We start from the raw sequence: 21,979 nt of genomic DNA, 5'->3' as shown, positions 1-21,979 counted from the left end.
TAGAGATCTGATCGTGACCATAGAAGGGGGAGGGGTGAGGAGAGGAGGGAGGGAGAGAGGAGGAAATAGGAATGATGCTTGAGGGAGACATGAAGTTGGTCATTCCACAGTTGGAATGGGGGGGGGGGCAGCTGGAAATCTTTAAAGAAGAGGGGAGGGCAAAGGGAAGGAGAGGCGGAGGCTGAAAGAGAATCTGCTGAATATTTAGTCCCATAAACGGAGTGTGAGAAGAGCTACAGAGGGCTGGTTTAAGATTTTCATGCTGGGGGGTGAAATGCTGTTTTAAGATCCAAAAAGGAGCAGTGAAGAGAAGATTGATCCTCTAAGAACTAAGAACAATCTGGAAGGTTTGTTACCTTCACTGCCCAAAAGTGAGCAACGTTTAGGCTGAAGTGTCAGCAGCAGGAGGCAGACAGAGCTACAGAGACAGCAGGGGAAGTCTGACCCAAGTGTCGGCCTCTTCCTGCCTGACGATCAGCTCAGGAAGTCGAAGCAGAAACATTGGGGAGGGGTGACAGAGAAACATATTTTCCCTTTGCCTTTTAGTTTTTTTTATTCAGTCTTGCTCCGACCAACAGGAGGGACAAAAAGGGGGGGCAGAGAGAAGGCGGAGTTTTTAATGGAGCCGAGAGAGAGTCACTAACAGAAAGCAGTCGGACACTCTGTGGAAATATGATGGAGGTCAGCATTGTTTCCAAGGACACGGGGTGAGTTTATGAGGCCTATATGATAACGTGGCTGCGTGAGGATCCAGTGAAGGCGCTCCGCTGCGAGCGGCGCGGGGGTGTTGAAACTGTTGATGCGGGGGAGGGGGAGCCGGGGCTCGACAGTCAGGCAGCCAGAGCAGGAAAAACAGATGCGATGACTCACTGACTAATAAATAGGTCAATAGCTTCTTAACATTGTTTGAGATACCAGATGTTTGATGGTGTCTCACGAAATCATGTTTTTTAATAAACCAATTGCACCAAAATAGTGATTATAACCATTTTGTGAGGGAAATGCTGTTATTAGGAGTGGATGGGAGAATGTGAGTGGTTGAAAGTTGCTGGACTTTGAGTCAGTTACCACGTTGAAGCTGGCAGCACTGACTCTAGAGAGCTACCTTCTTTCAGATTGTATAGATTTGGATTGTTTTGGTTTTAGTGCTGCATTTGTTAGCCTTACATCTTCTCTTTAGAGATTAAGGTTAAAGAGTCAAAAAAGCAAGTTATAAGTTATGATGACGTTTTTATTTTGTCCATTTATTATGTGAAGAACTAGTAACTAGTTTGTGAAGAACAAAACAAAGCTTGGCACCCCCCTGTCAGCATTTATTATGTGAAGACTTCCCTCTAGTGATATCTATCCATGCACATAGTTTCAGAAATAGTGTCCATGTTACCAATAATCTACAGACCTCAGTTTTCAAAGGGAGTGCTTCAGCAGAAAGTGTTTCTGATTTTCCATGATTTTCCAGTGGTCAACAATGAGGAACATCACCATTTAAGAGGGAAATAAACAGACTTTCCAACAATAAAAGGTTTATTGACAAGAAGGATTGTTACAACAAAGAAATAATCTATCAAACACAGAATTTCTTGCTTTTTGTACTTAGTTTATATACGTATATTGTCAGAGCTGGTGGAGAACAAAACAAAGCTTAAAGGAGAGTTACTATTGGCCTTACATTCCATGGGTGGGCAGAAACACCACTCCAATTAAATTATAATGTTGCCCCAAGGATGTGTAAATAGGCAACGGCTTGCTAATATGCTCACCAAAACAACTTCTATTAGGCGACAGCATGTCAGTGTTTATCCTACTGCTATCAAGTGGCAAACAGATCCATTAATGCAGCTCTAGAGTTACATCTTCAGAAGTAACTATTGGCTTGGGGCTGAGTGCCACAGTCAGGGTAGGGGCAGTGGGAAGTATTAGGAGACGGGCTAACATGTTGGTTTTCCTCTTTTCATGGAAACAGATGACAGTCAGAAAAAATATAGAATAATATTAGCTTTATCCTTTCAAGAGCCAATGTTTAGGATTTAGTGGCATCTAGTGATGAAGTTGTAGTTTGCAACCAACTGAATACCCGTCACCCCAACCGTACCATTCCAATCTTGTAGGAGAACCTACAATGGTTGCAAAACATGCAAATGACCTGCTTTAGAAACATGGCATTGCAACATTGCGGACTCTGTGAAAGAGGACCTGCGCCCTCTTTAGACCAATAGATTCCCCTAAATCTTACACACTGTTCCTCCAGCCTTATATTGAAACTGTGCAACACACATCGTTTTTCAGTTCTTTACCATAAACCGACCTCTGGCAAAAACAATCCAACAGATTTCTAAAAGCAGACTTTACCCCTTGCGGTACAGAGGGCAAACTATCACTCCAGTCAGTGTTTCTGCAGTCACAGAAAATGAGTCAAGCCCTGGTGACCAGATGCTTGTTTCTGGAAGTAAACTGAAGTAGAGACAAGATATAAACAAATCCTCTGCATGTTATTTCTGTCCATGACCCTCACTCTTTTTTTCTTTCCAGTCACACGAGCCCTCTGACAGGATCACCTGACGCTTCAGCAGTCCCCTCTATCGCCTCTATCCCTACTTCTCTTCTCTCTCCACCTTCCCTGCCCTCTTCCCTCCCTCCAGCTCGGCCATGTCGACCCAAACCACCACCACCTCCTACAGCAAAGACCTGCCAACTTCAGTCTTGTCCTCCCCTACCTCCATCCACTCCACCATTCCTCCCTCCTCCTCTCCCTCCCGTCACCAAACCTCCCTCCCCTCTCTCCACTGATCCTCCCTTGGTTCTCCCTCTCTCTTCTAACCCACGTCCCCCATCTCTTCCTCCTGCTCAATCTCCTACACCGGTCTGTCCTTCTCCCCTGCTTCCTCTCCAGCCAACTGTCTCCTCTGATCTTAGCCCCTCTTTTACTCCTCTTCCTCTTGCCCCTCCATTATCTACAATGATGTCATACCCCCCTGTCATCCCACCATCCTCTCCATCTCCTGCATTGCTCAGTCCTATAGATCGGTTGGTTGGGAGTGCCTCTGTATGGCAGCCCAAAGGATTCAGCCAAGACCAAACCACAACTATAATGGAAAAAGAGACACCTGGGGTAAGACACACACACACACACACACATATTTACACATTATTAAGGGACAAATCTTTGAATAAGAGTGACGCTTTTTGGAAAAAATACAATTAAGTTTTGGATGTCTCATGATAATCAACTGGAAGGTATTTCAAATATTTGTACCATTTTTGCCTTGACAATAGTCCATCAAATGAAACTTAGTGCATATCACTTTTACCGTTCTATAATTTCCTAAATGATGTATGAGGGAGTTTCCTGGAAATAACTGTGATTTGGTAGAAATAACAGGGGAAATTCAAATACAGTTCTTAAACATCTATTTAAGTTTAGTTAGCAGTTATGGACCTCCAGAGGTGTTTGACTTCAACATTTTCAATATAACATTCTGGGGAGTCAATTATTTGCTTAGAGTTAGGCAAGAAGATTAGTACCAAACTCCTGTCTGTGTGTCAAGTGTCACACAATATCTACTGCCCACGCAGTGTGAGCAGCATTTGAGCTGAGCAGCAACAGCAGCTTAAGCACTTTTTCCTCTATGGCAGTGTTCAAAGCCCAACACACAAACACTGTAGTTACGCACTAAATACACTGTCTGTATTGCGACTAAAGCGCAAGCTGTTACAGGGTCTGTGTAGATAGCTGGATCGATTAAAATAAAAGTGTATCTGTATCTGATTTGTCACAAGCATGTGAGACAGACGACTGCAAAACACAGCTGCAACACCTTCTATAATTTACATTTGTGTTAAGACAAGACTTAAGTATGTAGAATAAAGACATATTCAGTTTAGTTTAGCACAAAGACTGGAAGCAGGGAGAAACAGCCAGCCTTCCTCTCTCCAAAGTTTAATAATACTAATCGCCTCCCAGCTGTACTTTAGTTCCATGCTTAATGCACAGGCATGCACAGATTTCTGTTAGTCCTCTCATCTCACCCTTGGAAAGAAAGCAATAATCTTATATCTTGTCATATATCCAAAAATGTCTAACAATGTAGTATCTGAACCTGTTTTAGCAAATTATAGCAAAATAATGGATTTATGTTTGTGTTGTTTGTGTGTACATACTGTATGCCCATGACCTGATTTTACTGACTGTGTTCTTCACTCTGTTCTTTAAGTTTTGACCTCTCATGTTGACCTTTGCAGACATTCCTGGTTCACAGCAAAGAGGACCAGGGCATGACACTGTCAGTACGCCTACCTGATGAACAGGGGGCACCACTCGTGCACAACCTAATGGTCAAACAACACAAAACATGTATGTGATACACGCTAGTTCAGCTTCTGCTTCTGAGAGCCACATTTAAAGCCTCATATAGTGGAAATACAAAATACAAAACCTGCATGGCTGATAACACGGCAGAGCAGTTAGTGATTCATTCTTGAATTGTTTTCTGTCTTAGTTGTACACTTAGACAGTTCCTGTCTCCTTTTTGATGACATCTTCAAACTGATCTCCTTCTACTGTGCCAGCAGGTAACATACATACGTATATGTGCACATAACCATGAATGTGTACATATATACAATATAGATAGCACAAAAAACCAGAAGAAATCATGTTATACCATATGGACACAAACAAACTCAACATTCATGAACACACATATATGTACAATGAAAAAACATTCATACATGTGCGCACACATTCACACCATGGAAATAACACACACGACAGAGCCACAAACACAGCATAATTGTATGAAAAGATATTTTTTAAATTCCCTGCTTACACTTATGCTGCTTTTTATAAACAAATCCACCAAACAGGGACATCCTGGCCATCCCACTGAGGTTACCCCAGGCCATTACCACAGCAACTAAGAGAGAGGAGCTGGAGGTCATCTGTGCTATGGGTGCAGGTAGATAAATCTACGTCATTAATAGCAATGCATGAAACAGGAATGTAAGGTAACAACTTAACAAGAAAGAAAACAGCATGAACACATGCATGTACTGTATATATGATGTGTAATGTAGGTCCAGGTCCCAAACATTAAAAAAGGTGCCTAGGTAAGCAGTAAAGTAATAAATATATATACTCTCCTAGACTGTATTATATTATATTACATATCCTTAAAAGAACAGCCTGTCCACTGGGAAATATCTTTATTCATGTTCAAGAGAATTAGAGTTCTACCTTTCTCATATCTTTCTGTTAGATATGAAGCTGCAGCCATGAGATGGTCAGCTTAGAATGGTAATGGTAAATGTACTATATTTATACAGCATTCTTCTCGTCTGACGGCCACTCAAAGCACTTTTACAACACAAGTCTGCATTCAGCTGCACAATGGTAGCTAGGCCACCTGCTCATTACGAGCATTAGCAGACACACACAGCATCAGTATCAGTATCTTGCCCAAGGCCAGGGATCGAACCACCGATCAACTGATAAGAAGTGGACGACTACTTTACCTCCTGAGCTTTTCTAGTCTGATGACCACTTAAAGCACTTTTTTGGAGCGACTACTCAAATCGCTTTTACAACACAAGTGTAAAAGGCTCACCCTTTCACACACAATCATACAAGCTTTTAATCATTCACACACAGATGAACAGCTAGCCTGCCACCTACCAGCACCTCTAAACAGTCAGTAACCTGTGCAACAGGTGCGGTGACCTCCACTGGCAGCCTGACAACTTCACAAGGACTGTAATTTGGAACTTGGGCATAGTGGCTGCATGGGGTATTGCAACTTCCATGTTCATTGCCTGACACACCAACTCAGCAGCTATAAAAGGGTGAATACATTTTTTGGAGCATCACAACCCCTTCAAAACAACTCTTTTTAGGCTGAACTTTACCTTTAATCGTTCTAAAGTTGTACCCATTTTGTCATTTCGGCATAAAAAATTCATCAGCAGATGAAGGGCGCCAGTTGCCATGAAGATGTACCCTATGCTAAGAGCTTTTCTGTTAAACAGCTATTGTCAAGGTTATTAATAAGCTGTCAAGCTCAGTTGAACATAAGGCGTAGGGGAGAGAGAAGAGTTATAATTGAATAGACAGATGACAGATGATCACAGGCAAACAAAAAATACATATTAAAATAAGGGAAGTTAAAGAGTGATAAATCTGATATATGAGTACCAAGAAACTTTTTTAACACAGACTGTACGTGTTGCAGATTTCTGGATGTCTGACCTGAACCAGCAGGCAAAGAACCAGGACCGCAGCAGCCTCTACCTGTATGTCAACCCAGTCACAGTAGAGGAGAGCCCCAACAAAGAACCAAACTACTCCTTTACCTCTAAACCTGATATCATCACCAATGAAAACATCACCTCCTCCCAGCAGAATGGAGAAACCCCACAGCAAGTCAGCCCAGAGGTCAAAAGTCTGACTGAAACCACATCCAACCAGAAAGTTAAATACAAGCGCCCCCCACCCCGACCCCCCAGCCCGGGCTCAGGGTCTGGGATGGGCCTCCTCTTCTCCTCTCCCTGCTTACTTCACACTTCATCTTCTGTAACTCCAACAGCTGAGAGAAAAGAGGAAGGAAAGGGTGGAGTAGGGGAGAGAGAAGAGAGGAAGTCAGTGTCAACATCACCTCCTCCATTGAGGCCTCCTGTGCCCCTGCAGAGCCGAGCTGCTCCTCCTCTGCCTCCTGCTCCTCTCCGTCACACCTCCTCCAGGAAAAGCACTGACCGAGATGTAGAAGAGGGGAGGGAGAAAGACAAGGGATGGAATCCTGCAAAGAAGAGAGATGGGGGAGGAGAGAGAGGAGAAAAGAATACAGGAGGTAAATCAGGTCTGCTGGGCGAGGAGGCCAACAGTAGCCAGCATCAAAAGGAAGAGGTAAAAAAGGACAGAGAAAAGAGAGAGGAAGAGGATGAAAAGCAGGAAAAAGAGAGGAAAATGGATAAAAAGGATGACAAGCAAAAATCCAGCTCCCAGTGTCCGCCATTACTGAAGAAACCATTCCGTCCAGTCCCTCCACCGAGAAGGAAATCATGCTCCCCGAATGCCTCTACATGCTCTAACCAGACTGGAGGAGGATCAGCCAATCAGGGTGCTGGGATGAGAGTGCTTCCTCCCTGTCCGGCACGGCGGCCGGATGTGTCACTGTACTCACCACAAGGGGGTGCTGTGCTAGGAACCGACCCTGACTCCAGCTCTAACAGCAGCGCAGAGGAAGAAGGAGAGCTGGACCAGGACCAAGAGCAAAACCACAAGTAGGTGTGGACTGGCTAGTGTAGAGAGGCAGTTGTGGTTCAATTGCCTGATTGCCTTCCTCCCTAAGTTAATAACAGGCAGGTGTCATCTCAGTGTAGTGCAAAGGTCTTGAATTCAGACATCATTTCTAGTCAGCAGGCGTGGATTTTACCAGCTGAAGTGTCAACTATCACTGCTATATTTTGATAGTTGTTGCTGACTAGCTAACGTTTGTTGATGTTAGCTTCATGAGTTAGTTGAAAAATGCTGTCCCCAGCTGAATTTTTTTATATTTCAGGCCTACTAATTTTAGAACAACAATGTTTAAATGGATTAAATATGCACTTGATAGCTTTATCCATGATACCGTGCTGAAGGACTGATGCTAAAGCTGCATGTTAAGTCAGCCTCTCACCAGTTAATGATGTATGTAGAAGACACAAAGCAATCAAAAATGAAGAAACAGCGTTGTTACTGTGTATGTTACTGTATTACTGTGTATTGCTAGTAATCCAAGTATTATAAGTATGATAAACAAAAATGTTAGATCAGAGCCATTAACTTCGCCCACACTGTGGTAGCACCGTCATTAAAAGGAAGAAGGCTTCCAGAATAGACACTTGTGGTATATACCAAATCTCACTAGAGCAGAGGATGATACAGAGTTACACAGAAAAACATCACTTAGGTGTGAGTCACTCATGAGCAGTCATCACTGCTTAAGGTTTTTGATTAACTGATCAAAAAACTAGCATCAAGACCTCCTTTATGCCTTTGGCAACATACACTTTAAGTGGTCGGTAAGACTAGAAAAGCGATATATAAATCCAGTCCATTATCATTTCAAATTTTAAAGGAGGTCAACAAGATTAAAAGTGAAACACACAAACAACCCTATAAAGGTCTGATTGTCATTATGTATTGAAAAAACACATTGAAATGAAGGGAAATGGAGAGAAAAGGCTTTGCTAGTGTATCCCTATATTCTTACCACTTGTGAGGTAAAAAATATAAGTGGAAAGTGTTCAGCTGGTGACCATGACTGGGAGATTTGCATGTCAGTCTAACAGCAGAGAAAAGCTTGGAAACTGGGAATAATACTTGAAAAATATGGTTGGATTCCATTCAGCTAAGTGAAACTGTTTCACCAAGCTGGGTTTATCAGGATGTTTTAAAGTTTTGTTGCTTTATAAGATTACTCCTCGGATTTAGCAATGTAAACCTATAAAAGTGTCGACTCTTGGCGATCATCATAGAATCAGGAGCAGAACCAGAGACATTGTCTTTTTCCCATGCGTTCTACTTCCTTGTCAAAACCTGGCACCTGCATTACCCACAATGTAACTGATCAGCTGGTCAGCATCAGGAGTAACGTCAACCTTTTTGCAACATGTACAACATGTAGGAGAGATGTAAGATATGAAGACAAACACTTATTGTGTATTTCATTTCAGTTGCCCTGCAGAGAGCCGCAGCCCCAAGGTGGCGGTAAGAAGAACCCCCACCACCATTATGTTGGACCGAGCCCGCTATCGCCTGTCCACCGTCCTCACCGGCCTCATCAGCCATGACCGACGCCTCACTCAGCGCATCGTAGAGCTGGCCAGGGACCCTCTGAGTTACTTTGGAAACCTGGTGAGTACACTGAGGGAGAAAGACCGACATCTTTTGAATTCAGAATTCAACTGATAAATTGAATGGAATTTCTCTGGTTAACATGAAACATGTCTGAATACAAATGGAATCAAGTTTAGTTTTAATATTTTGTATTTAGGTAAAAGAGCACCGTGCATTCACCTTGGAGACCATGTCGAACCACTCCTCCTCCACTGAGCTATTACAGGAGATCAGACAGATGGTGACTCAACTGAAGAGTTACCTTTTACAGAGTACAGAACTGCAAGCCATGCTGGAACCACAACATCAGTATGCTCAAGACAAACTAGGTAACTTAAAAACTATTTTATGTTTCACCTACAATGTTTTTTCAACTGAATACTTGAAGTGTTTTGTGGGACTTGCTGTATGGGGAAATTTGCAAAACTGTTTATTAAATATACAAAGGGAATGTGCCCATGCAGAGAGCATAATAGAAGCTGTTCTGTTCTGTATTCTGGAGCAACTGTAGCCAATATTCTATTCAATTCAATTCAATTTTATTCATATAGTGCCAAATCACAACCAAGGTTGTCTCAGGACAGTTTCCATATGGAGCAGGAACAGACCAAACTCTTTATCTACAGAGACCCAACAATTCCCTCATGAGTAAGCACTTGGCGACAGTGGTGAGGAAAAACTTCCTTTTAGGAGGCAGAAACCTCGAGCAGAACCAGGCTCTGGGTGGGCGGCCATCTGCCTTGACCGGTTGGGTGAGAGAGAGAAAGACAGAGAGAGAGAGAGAAAGACAGAGAGGGAGAGGTTCAGGGTTGGACAGAAATCACAGTATTGACAGCTCTAATAGATTTATAGGTATGTGAAGTACATATGGTCTAGTATATGTGATATGTAATATATACATATCACATATATTTATGTATGTGATGTAGTAACATATTAATAGCAGATAGTATATGAACATAGTATGGCACTAATGATCTAATAAGCAACAAATTAGCATAGCTAATAACAATAAAAGTTGCAGTAGATGCCCGGCAGGTGAACTCAGTAGTCCAGGCTCAGCCGCTCTCCCTTCAGACCTGCCTTGATAGGACAGGAACGCATACAGATGGAGAGGGAGAGAAGGACAGAGGTTTGGGTGTCATTGGAAGTCCCTCGGCAGCCTAATCCTATGGCAGCATAGCTAGGGGCTGGTCCAAGGCAAGCCTGAGCCAGCCCTAAATGTAGGCTTTATCAAAGAGGAAAGTTTTAAGCCTGCTCGTAAATGTAGAGAGGGTGTCTGCCTCCCAGACAATAGCTGGAAGATGGTTCCACAGGTGAGGAGCTTGATAACTGAAGGCTCTGGCTCCCATTCTGGTTTTAGAGACTTTAGGAACCACCAGTAAGCCTGCATTCTGGGATCACAATGTTCTACTGGGGTAATTGGGTACTATAAGTTCTTTAAGATAAGATGGTGCCTGACCATTTAATGCTTTGTAGGTAAGGAGAAGGATTTTAAACTCTATTCTGGATTTTACAGGCAGCCAGTGTAGCGCGGCTAATATCGGAGAAATATGATCTCTTTTCCTGGTTTTTGTCAGAACATGTGCTGCAGCATTCTGGATTAGTTGGAGAGTATTTAGCAACGAATTGGGACGTCCTGATAGTAAGGAATTGCAGTAATCCAGCCTGGAAGTAACAAATGCGTGGACTAGTTTTTCTGTGTCATTTTGAGACACGAATGCCAGATTTTTACAATGTTATGTAGGTGGAAACAGTCCTTGAAATTAGTTTTATGTGGGAGTTAAATGACATATCTTGATCAAAGATGACTCCCAGATTCCTTATGGTGGTACTCTGAGCCAGCGCTATGCCATCCATAGTTACTATCTCATCGGATAGTGAGTTTCTAAGGTGTTTAGGCCCAAATACGATAACTTTAGTTTTGTCTGAATTCAACAGTAAATTGCAGGTCTTTCAGGTCTTTATTTCCTTAATACACACTTAAGCGACTGTGCGGTTGTCCATCTATCAGAAGGTTGGTGGTTCGATCCCTGGCCTCGGCAGTCTACATGTCGAAGTATTATTGATACTGAACCCCAAGTTGTTCCTGATGCTGTGGGTCAGTGTGTGAATGAGTTAATGCTCGTAATGAGCAGGTGGCCTAGCTACCATGTCTGAATGAGTGAATGCAGGCTTGTGTTGTCAAGCACTTTGAGTGGTCAGAAGATTAGAAAAGCGCCATGTAAATACAGTCCATTTACCACTACACTAAGAGTTTAGTCAACTGATTTCTGACTGACTGGTTTCCTCTGGCTTCATTGATAAATATATCCTATAGAGTATCATCTGCATAACAATGAAAATTTATGGAATGTTTCCTGATTATGTTGCCTAGAGGAAGTGTATATCGAGTGAATTGGTCCAAGCACAAGCGACAGGAGAAAAGCTGTCTAAAAATAAGTGAGGTTTAACAGCTACTGCTATGGTTTCTGTATATGAAGATAAATCAGTACCCGTTGAAGTTAGTAGTTTCTGAATTCTGTCTCTAATAGTGAGAATTCTGTCATTAAAGAAACTCATGAAGTCGTTACTACTGATGCTTAAGGGAATACATGGTTCAATGGAATTATGACTGTCAGCCTGGCTACAGTGCTGAAGAGAAACCTCGGATTGTTTTTATTTTCCTCTATTAGTGAAGAGTAATAGGCCATTTCCTTTCAAGTTGTTGTGACGTTTGCTTCAATTTGCGGGTTTGGGGGGTATACCAAGGAGCTAACCTCTTCTGTTTTGTTATCTTCTTTTTTAAGGGGGCAATAGAGTCACGGGTCATACACAATGAACCTGAGTATACAGCTACTAACGCAGCAGCCAGAAACAGGAAATGGGACAATATGCTTACCTCAGCACTCAATATTGTGCTGCTTGGTCTGTGAAACCACTTGTATCATAACTTCTGTGGGTGTGAAGGAGCTTTGTCAAGTCTGAGAAAACCACCCTGATAATGTCATAAGGATAATTTCATTTGGGTTTGGAAACTACAAATTTCTGACAGAAAGCCTGCAGAACCAACTCTGGACATGGAGTTTGAAATGTGGGGGCATTTATCAGCCAGGTGCAATCTAATGAAAAGATACTGTTCCATTGCATTTTGGGAAATGTAGGGCCCTGCATTTTTTGGAGCTTGGGCCATACTATGGATCAAAACAACAGCCATGGCATAGCATTTTGGTCCATACTTTCCACTCATGATGCAAATACAAATTATTTCCACATTTCTTTTTCAAATCCTGAAAATGAATCATATCAGGATGTGGTCTCAAAAGTACTTAGTTCAGTTTATTTTAATCTCTACAGCCTAATAGAATCCAATAGATCAGCCTTGCAGTAGTTTCAGGTTGTATGAAGCCCATACAACAGTGTTTAGGTTTTGTTGACAGTGTCACAGAGGTGTTAATTCAACTATATGGCAATTTTCAAAGGTGTAGTTAGTGGTGTCATTGTCCATGTTGTTCATTTTGCAAAATAGAAAATAAGAAACATATTGAATCCTTTACGAATGTGTGTGCCCCTATAGAGAGCATAGTAGAAGCTGCCCTGTGTAAGAGTGTACTGAAGCCACTGAGGGAGCCAATTTACCAGAGTCTGCAGAAACTGCACACTAATGACAACAGCCTGAAACAGCTGGCACAGAACCAGGTAGGACTGGACATTAGCACTTTTGTAATGCCAAAACTAATAGAAGGGAAGAACAAGCGGAAGTAGTAATCTGTCAATTATTACCAACATTTAAAGTGCACTAAAGCTGCAAGAGACAACACACAGAGCTGTACAGTACATTTATATTCACAATCGTAGCAACAGCGGTAGCACCTGTGATGTTGATGTTGTTGTGTCAGTCTGTCGTCCTCGGCAGCACCACCACAGCATTAGGAATAACCACTGCAGTCCCTGAGGCCTCTGCTATGGAGAAGATCAGCATCAAACTGAACAACCTCCATCTGGAGTATTCTCCCCAGAAAAAGATCGAGCTGCTGCTGAAGGCCTGCAAGATCATCTATGAGTCCATGTCTGTCAGCAGTCCAGGTCAGAGCCTTCAACAACCCTTTAACTTCTGACCCCTAATGCTATTTCAATATCACTATATATATATATATATATATATTTTTTTTTTTTTTCTAGTAAAGTAAAACAAGAAGCGAATACATTGTAGTTTGTTTGTTGTTTCCTAATTATGTTCCAAGAGTGTATTAAGAGAACTGAATAGTGTTTTTTAAGAAGGCACATTTTGCTAACTGGGCATATACGTCGAGTCAGTTTTGTCAGGTTTCCTCAGGTGTCTGCGTTTTTAGTCCCATAGCGAGCATAACTATTAGAATCCTCTGGCTAACAGGATAACTTCCTGCTGACTGCCCACACACAATAATAACACAACACAATAATAAGAAAATTATACAGCTCTTTAAGTTTTACTGGAACTAATGATTCACTTTGTTATAAAACAATACAGTTAGGATAGTTAGACTTATTTCAGAAAAATGTATTCATTGTTCAACAGTGGTTTCTTTCATAGTGATCATGTAAACTGCTATTCGTATGTTTTATTATTGTGTTTTTGGGCATGTTTGATCATGACGGATGACAAGGCAGACAGGAAACAGGGAACAAGAGAGTGGTGTGACAAGCAGCAAAGCTCACCAGCTTGAATCAAACCTGTGACAGTTGCAGCCATTCGGCCATGCTCTCTAAACTGCAATACCCACTATTCCAAAGTCACCTCACAAGTGCTGTTCCAGGGGCCTTGTGGTGGTCCCTTTCCACTCATTCTCAGTCAGGTTGCCTAATGATGATAACACGTCTCTTAAGCAACTGACTAAGAGAATCCTGGGAAATGAACCTGTAATTGCCAACTGTGACCACTTGGTGCTGTTTTAGAGGCTTGTCCACCCTGAAAACAATCAAATTCTGAGAATGGCCATCTAGTCTTAACATTTCTAAAGTGGTCATATTTAAAACATTACACATTGGATCACAACAAAACGGACTGCTGTTTTTACACCCCCTGCCCAGGTGTGAGTGTGTGTATAGACTAGTGCAGTCCATTTACCATTTGCAGTCCACCTAACAATATATCATATAAAGTACAAACTCAATTAAATAGGTTACATGCCAGGTTACATGCAATAGTTGTACTGCATTCACTTGTCCAACTCAAATCAAAATATGTTTCCTCTGCAGTCCCTGTCATTATATATGTGTGTGTGTGTGCGTGTGTGTGTGTGCGTGCGCGTGCGTGTGTGTGTCTGTTTAGGGCGAGCCCATGGCGCTGATGACTTCCTGCCCGTAATGATGTACGTCCTGGCTAGATCCAATCTGTCCAACCTGCAGCTCGATGTTGAATATATGATGGAGTTGATGGATCCCTCATTGGCATTAGGAGAAGGTACACACACACATACACACTTACATATACATACAGTATACTTTATGTATACAGTATATATATACACACACATGTAGTTTTAACCCATAAACACTGAAACAGTTTTACCTGTTGATGTATCCATGTGTTTAGTACATATATTTTTGGTTTGGCTTGTTTGTTGTTTTGCAGAAGTTTTTTACAGTAAAACTACTAGTCAGATTTTCATAAAACCTGGTGGAATGGGCCAAGTAAGAACCACAATTTTTGAGGTGGATGCACAAATTATTTTTCGCTTTTTCTACAATGGCGAGATTGTGAGGGCATCTGTCCTGGCAGAATAAGTGTAATACATTCAGGAGATGATAAAGTTGAATAGCGACAAAACATAGCCAGTTGTAAAATATGATGACTCCATGTCACAATCCACATTCTCAGGTACCAGTAAGCCTCTGGGTAGCCTACACATGCAGTTGCTCAAACTTCATACAGAAAGCAGTCATTATGGAGCACTTGAGGGCAATGATTTCATGGGAGAATCAGTACAAATGTAACATTGCCACAATTGTAAATATACCCAGACATACAGACATTTACAGTATAGTTGTTGCAATTGCAGATTTGCATATCATAGAAGAGTGGACTATTGGACTTGGCAGAGAACTGAGCTCTCCGAATCCCTTGTAGTTGATCATACCCCCGTGTGTATAGGTTCTTATTATTTGACCACCACCTACGGGGCTCTGGAGCACATTAAGACTTTTGACCAGCAGAGGTCAGCAACACGGCAGCTCAGCAGAGAGGTTCAGGACTCCATCCACCGCTGGGAGAGACGACGCACACTCAACCGGGAGCGTATGGCCCAAGGATCTGTTCAGGTACACACACACACACACACACACACACACACACAGACTCACATAAAAGGCTTTATCAACAATGTCACACTGCGTCTGGAGAGGTCAAGAGTGACTCACATGATGACAGACACATTGAGGTTATGTATTCAATCCTGCCATTCTTAGTATGTACTATGGCTTAAAGCACAATATGATTAAAAGGCAATATTCATTAACAAATATTTACAAATGAACAAATAGGAAAACACACTGGATAGTGTACAATGTATAGTGCTCATATTTGGAAAAAAAAGGAAAACTAAAAACAGAACTGTTAAAGTGACTGTGAACACTTACACAGACTGCACAGCGAAACAAGCTGAGGTGTGTCCATGCAGTCATTATTGTGGAGCTTTTTTGTGTATGTGTGTTGTATAGGACTTTCTAACAGTTTGCTGTCCTGAGATCGGAATCAACCCAAAAACTCTGGGTGTCCTCCCCACCACGACAATCCAACAACTAGCTGAACAGTGTGCTGCGCGCTTTGAACAAGGTAAATGTCTGTTACATGTTCCTTTCTGCACTGGATTTCACCAATAATATTACTCTCAAATTTTAAAAAGCTATTTAATAATGCACTTCCATAAAGTTGGGGGACTTGTAAGACACCGATTTAAAAAATATTCAACACAGATCCAATAGAGGATGTGATATCCTGACTTTTAGTCCCTAGTATGTCTAGTATGGCCAGCCCTATGACTGGATTACAAACTTCCCATAATGCAACTTGATACATTACATCATCGGGGTCACATCACAGAGGACATTAGTTTCACAGGCTGAGTAACACTTTCCAAATTCAGATAATTGGTGCAGTGCCCCTTTAATTATTTAAGCAAAATTGACTACAAAACAATGAATAGAAGAATAATAAAAGCAAGGTTAGAAAATATAAATACAGTACCATAGCCTAGAACAGAATAAAGCAGTCTAGATAAAAACTAAAATGACGGATTCATAAATTCATCAATTGGACAGGTTGAAACTAACAACAACTTTAAAATATTGTGGCATAAGAATGCTGCTAAGTATGGGGCTAAGTAATGTGTAAGTAAGTAAGGTGGCATGGTTAGCCTAGCTTAGCATAAAGACGGGAAGCATGTGGAAACAGCTAGCCTGGCCCTGTTTAAAATTTAAGAAAACGCCTAGAGCCCAGAGTTTCAGAGGGAGTTACGCGATGGAACTATTTCTTGATAAGGAACAGTCAGCTACAGTGACTGTGCACAGATTTCTGGAGTCTAATCGTCATAGCAAGGTTGCTATGTTTGTTATCATTGTATTTGTACAGCGACCTATAATAACCAGAGTCAAATTCCTTGTATGTGCACACGTACTTGGCCGATAACACAGATTATGATTCTGATAATGAAACCTGTGCCACAGCCACAAATGCTGCACATGATGATGATGAACAAGAAATTGTTATACCACAGAGCTTCTTCTAAAGTGACATGTACAAATAAAACAACACAAAATGTAAATTAATGAGCTTTAGGTGCTGATAGATATATTTTTAAACTTTGCCCCTGCTTCCAGTCTTTGTGCCAAGATAGGCTAACCACATCCAGACTTCAGTAGATTAATGTAGCACATAACGGTGGCACTAATATTATACCATCATGACATTCTTATTATTGTCAGGGTAATGCCATACCTTCCTGTTCCTTCCCCCAGACTCCTACATGCTTAGTGTGTATATGGATGGTGTTCACCGGCCTCTGGCCCCTGCAGAGCTGGCTCTCAGTGTTAAGAACAGCTGTCAGCCTGGAGCCTACTGCTTTGTCTATCACCTTATCGACCAACCTACCAACCAGCCCAGCCGCAGCTGCCCCACTGACCCGCCCCCAGCTCCACCTGCAGAGTGCTTTGTTCCAGCTGACACATCAGCTATCAACACTGTGGAGCCAGAGGCAGAAGAGGAGAGTTTGATTAGCCTGTAACTGTTTCAGCAGCTACACTATCGCTACGGTAACGACATCACTATTGCGACTACATCAACAAAGTGCTGAATCAAAAGAAGGGGGGATCAAAATTTAGGAAAGTGTTTAAATCTCAGGTCCCACTTCAAATATTGATCTAACAGAAAGTGATGTGGATTCGTGCATGCAGGATTTCACAACATACTCTATGTGATGAAACATGTATAGTGTGACTCCCCTGTTCTGAATTAGTTTGAGTTTAAATCCTTAGTCTGATGCCATGTAAGGGAGCAGTGATCAATTAAAATGAGACAACAAAAAGGTGAAAGACAGATTTTGTATTGCAACATGGGGTCTGGAACCTCAGGGACAGGAGGAGGATATGGTTTTATACAATGTAAAAATACATGTAGTTCCAACATGCGCATATGATGGTGTTTATAATATTTATACTCTATGATACTTGATGTTACTACGAGACTTTTGTTTCAAACAGGTGTTGACTGTAAATGACCGATTACCGGATTCAGGATTATAGTAACAGGATGAATGTGTAATTCCTATATTTTATGTATAAATAATACAAAAGTCCACAGCATTAAGATCAATGCTACTTTTCTAAAACACTTGTTTAAAGGAGTCGAAAGTTGTATGTGGCAATTGTTATTCAAAGCTCAAGTACAGTAGCAGCTGTATGGACCAAAACTTTCATTTTCATTCCAAAACCTGATTCTGATTGTACTGTAAATAAACTGGCTTTTTGGTATTGCTATTTGGTATTGATGTTTCTTGTTTGAGTTGGCATTTCAAAACTAAGAGGTACATTGCTTAACAATGTTTGGACAGTATATAGGTATCTCAAAAAAGTGACATCATCAAACAATAATTAATGGTTAATGGCTTTATGCATCAGTTATAAGCCATTAATACGAACACCTTTTGGGTTGCCAGGTTGTGAAAATTCCCCATGACTGGACTGTATGACTACTAACTGTGCCTTTTGAAAAAGGCATCTGGACAAAGACTCATTTGTTAAACTTATTAAGTATTTTACTGTATTACGAACTTTTAGAACGACATTATTGCTTTGCAGAAAGGATAAATATGTTTTTTTACAACCTGACAACCTCAAATTCATGTTTGAAAATTGCTAGCAACTGATTTATAAAATTAGTACAGGATTTATTTACCGTTAATAAGCCAGTAGTTATAACCCGTCCACGATTTATAAAGAGTGCCTTATTGGAAACCAAACAAAGATTGTGATTAAGATTGAGACGAAAGGAGTGAAGAAAAGCCACAGTTTGTCTGGACTTCAAGCTGTTGGACATGTTGAGTATGTTGTTTACAGTGTGTTGACAGTGGCTAAGGAGAAAGTCATGAGGCTTTTTTCTTGATCATTTTCATGACAACATACTGTATACTAATGTAATAATTACCAAGGTCCTGCTTTTATTGCAATCTTATCCAGTTGGATGGGAACTGAATACTAGATGGACATGTCACAATCTCAGAAACAATCTGCTATCCTCAGACAGCGTTTTAGCCTCTTGGTGCAATGGCTAATGTTTTGGGGCTTTCAGCGTGGCCAACATATAGCCAGGACTCAGGACTCAGGACTTCCTCATCCATCATCGTTTACACAAACACATTTCTGCTATGTTGGAGAGACACAGACTGTTTACCTGCACACAACCAAAGCCCGCTCAAATGTGGTTGGTCAACACTACTCAGACTACAAACAGAAGCCAGAACGCTTCCGATACCAAAATCTTGTCACTTGCCTACAGATTCTTCTTTCATGTCTGATGTCTGTTTGTAGGGATGAGGTATATCCAAACAAGAATGTGTATTAATGAATTTAGCTCTGTTAAAGTCAAATGGATGTCAAGGACACATGCATCAGGTGACATACTGACATCATATGGGAAAGTGATTTTACATATCCCTGACATGCATGAGACTTGACAGACCAATCAGCTGGACAGCAACCAGCAATTAACACCTACAGCAGGCATCTCAAACCGGTTCCATAAAGGGCCGTGTGGCTGCAGGTTTTCATTCCAACCCAGGAGGAGCACATCAGGCCAACCAATAAACATCAAGGGATCACTTAGTTATCAGCTGAAGACTGAGATCAGCTGATTAATTGATTCCAGCCTGGTGTGTTCCTCCTGGGTTGGAATGAAAACTTGCAGCCACACGGCCCTTTATGGAACCGGTTTGAGATGCCTGACCTACAGTAACCAGGAGGTGTAGAATCCATTTTAATTACTGTTCATGGACATACTGTATGAAAGTGTGCTTTTGTTTTCCATCCATCACATACGTCCTCATATGTACAGTATGTGTACCACAAGTAAGCTCACATTAAACTGTCAAGCAAATAAAGTCCAGATCGACAAACAGCGTCTGAAACTATGTGACATATCAGTGGAAATGGGGCCTTTTTTTATAGCTTTTCTACAGCCAACAGTTATGTCCCCTTCATGCAGCAATTGTGATTTGAACTTCTTCCTGTTACGTGTGAACAAGGAGAGCCGGGACCCAGTTGCAGAGTCGTAAGAAAAAAATGTTTATTGAAAGAACAAAAAATCGCCTTTGCAGGTAAAAAACTCACTCTTAGTTAAACAAAACTATAATCTGGAACAGGAACTGGTGATGGTTTAAGAAACTGGGCTGATTAACTGATGAGGCTCGCTCAACCCCACCTCCCTCCCACCTTTACCTGCTGACAGAGAGGGAGGAAGAAAAACTGTTAGACCGGGAAGAGAGGAAACACAAAAGCAGAATCATGACAATACCTCTCCAGGGTAAGCTGCCGGAGGGGGACGGTAGGTAAGGGTGAAGTGGAAACGGGCGTCAGCCGTGCGGAGATAAGACACGTTTTTGTGGTCAGTCCAAACGATGAAGGGTTGTGCAGCCCCCTGTGCAGCCCCCCGTGCAGCCCCCTGTGCAGCCAGTGCCACCACTCCTGCAGAGCCAGAACCATCATAATTGGGTTCCGTGGGAGAGAGAAGGCGCAGGGAGGCGCTGGGAGAGGACGGCCTCGACCCCGGAATCCGAGGCATCAACCTCGACCACAAACTGCTGCTCGGGAGCTGGGTGGATGAGAACAGGGGCATTAATAAACAACAACTTCTTAATATGAGTTTTACAAAAGCAGAATCTGCAGTTGACGACCAAACAAAACTGACCTTTGGGGAGGCGAGTTGAGTGAGTGGGGCTATAATTTCGAATAAATCTATAGAACTTAGCAAACCCGAGAAAACGCTGCAGTTGCTTCCAGGTGGCAGGGACTCCTTAACCGCCTCCACCTTAGAGGGGTCGGCCCGGAGTTGTCCCTTCTCCACCACATAACCCAAGAAACTGACAGAGGAAACATGAAACTCACATTTCATTCTCAAGCTCTCCTTATTCATTCTTTCATTTGCTCTCTACGTTACCTCTATCAGATCATATCTATATCACACAGCAATGGACAGTACGTGTGGTTCAAAAACTACCAAACACCAAGATCCACTCACATTTCTAGAGAATTTATTTTTTAGAATTTGTCACTGGTTTGTCATTTCCAACTGGTGAACACATATACAGTGGCACAGATGGGGGCTGACAGTATTTCTGATGAAAACATAGGTAGTGTGAGGTGGTGCAGGCTTTGAGTGTAAAGCTTGTTATTCTCTGTAAAATCAGTGTGTTGCAGAGCCCTTGTTAAGAGCAGCTGCTTCCTGTGCACAGGTCATTATTTCCAACAAGAGCCATAATGAGATCCTTAAATGATAACAAGCTTTTTGTATGCGAACACACTCAGAATCTCAACCATTTCACCTTTGTCTTCCATTTCAGTTGGAATCCACACATATAAATTATTTCATGTCCCAGGGGCAAATATGTGCCTGCAAATGGACACATCCATTTTTTTTTACCACTTCCTTTAAAGCGGATGTTTGGAGATAGTGGACATAGTGGAGCATCTTGCAACTGATGAGCTAGCTATTTCCCTCAGGAACTGGTGATGACTAAAACACAGCAAGGAGAGTGACTATCGGACAAACATGACTCCAAATGAATGTTGAAAATATGCATTTAGACTATCAGCATTGTGTTTGCAGCTTGTTTCCGCTGTCCCCAAGTCAGTCAAGTCAGTTGTTGCAGAGCCACATAAATATGCATTTTTTTCTGTGTAGAAAAAGTAAGACAGTAATGCCTTAGTTTTGGGGAGAAACATCCAGTGTTTGGTTAATCTGTCACAACTTGCACATACACACACACAAGCACTACGACTTTCAGTAATAAGATGGTGGGCTCTCCACAACAGCACCATGACGAAGAGTCTTTGAAATGGGACACTAACAAGCTAACAGCACTTCCACCAGGGCTGTCTTCCTGCACACTAAAGTCAAAGTTGGTTTGATCTGGAGAAGGGTGTGCATGTTTGTGTATATGTGTGGGTGGGTTAGGGGGATGGTGGTTAAAACAGTCGAGTCCAGGGTATATAAGTAAGTACGACAAGGAACTGATAGTTTTCAACCACAGTAGACCTGCATGCAGTCACTTACAGAAGCAACCAGCAGTCCAAGTGCAAAAAAAAAACAGAACGAGTGGAGTCCAAACTTGTTTCTATTTACAGAAGACTGAAGTAGAAATAAGTTGTAGATCCTAAGCAGTAACCAACAGAAAGTACTGACTGCACTCAGTCATTTATGACGCTGTGGTTTGCCCTGGAACATTTCGCTGCTGATCTCTGATGCCTGACCTATAACCTCTGAAGTCCGACCTTGAGAAGTTGATTTTAACGGACAGAGAGACCAACACGTCTACCTGAGAAGCAGGTAAGAAATCAACTAACTACCAGCCTAAAAAATTTTGACAGTCACATTTGCATTAA

The 21,979-nt window shown here is 41.8% G+C and overlaps 1 protein-coding gene across 1 annotated transcript; it reads left to right on the top strand.

Annotated features, from left to right (window-relative positions):
• Positions 1 to 582: 582 nt before the first annotated feature.
• Positions 583 to 17,860, top strand: rin3 (Ras and Rab interactor 3). The gene is made up of 14 exons (XM_041954625.1): positions 583 to 707; positions 2,530 to 3,109; positions 4,240 to 4,351; positions 4,497 to 4,569; positions 4,864 to 4,955; positions 6,225 to 7,272; positions 8,707 to 8,887; positions 9,027 to 9,198; positions 12,426 to 12,547; positions 12,748 to 12,934; positions 14,160 to 14,291; positions 14,982 to 15,148; positions 15,548 to 15,662; positions 16,844 to 17,860. Exons 1-14 carry the CDS (start codon positions 673 to 675, stop codon positions 17,107 to 17,109), a joined length of 3,282 nt encoding a protein of 1,093 aa, XP_041810559.1. The 5' UTR covers positions 583 to 672; the 3' UTR covers positions 17,110 to 17,860.
• The last annotated feature ends 4,119 nt before the right edge of the window (positions 17,861 to 21,979 follow it).

This window comes from Chelmon rostratus, chromosome 15 (assembly GCF_017976325.1).
Source record: "Chelmon rostratus isolate fCheRos1 chromosome 15, fCheRos1.pri, whole genome shotgun sequence".
Taxonomy (NCBI): Eukaryota; Metazoa; Chordata; class Actinopteri; order Chaetodontiformes; family Chaetodontidae; genus Chelmon; species Chelmon rostratus.
The sequence above is the reverse complement of the archived record's forward strand: the minus strand, read 5'-3'. Positions and strand labels throughout refer to the sequence as shown.

What these genes read in the sequence shown, in the direction of transcription:
- rin3 (XM_041954625.1), top strand. Translation starts at nt 673, where the DNA reads ATGATGGAGGTCAGCATTGTTTCCAAGGACACGGG. An exon ending in CATGTCTGTCAGCAGTCCAG is followed by an intron (nt 12,935 to 14,159) that starts GTCAGAGCCTTC and finishes GTGTCTGTTTAG; the next exon opens with GGCGAGCCCATGGCGCTGAT. An exon ending in CTCATTGGCATTAGGAGAAG is followed by an intron (nt 14,292 to 14,981) that starts GTACACACACAC and finishes CCGTGTGTATAG; the next exon opens with GTTCTTATTATTTGACCACC.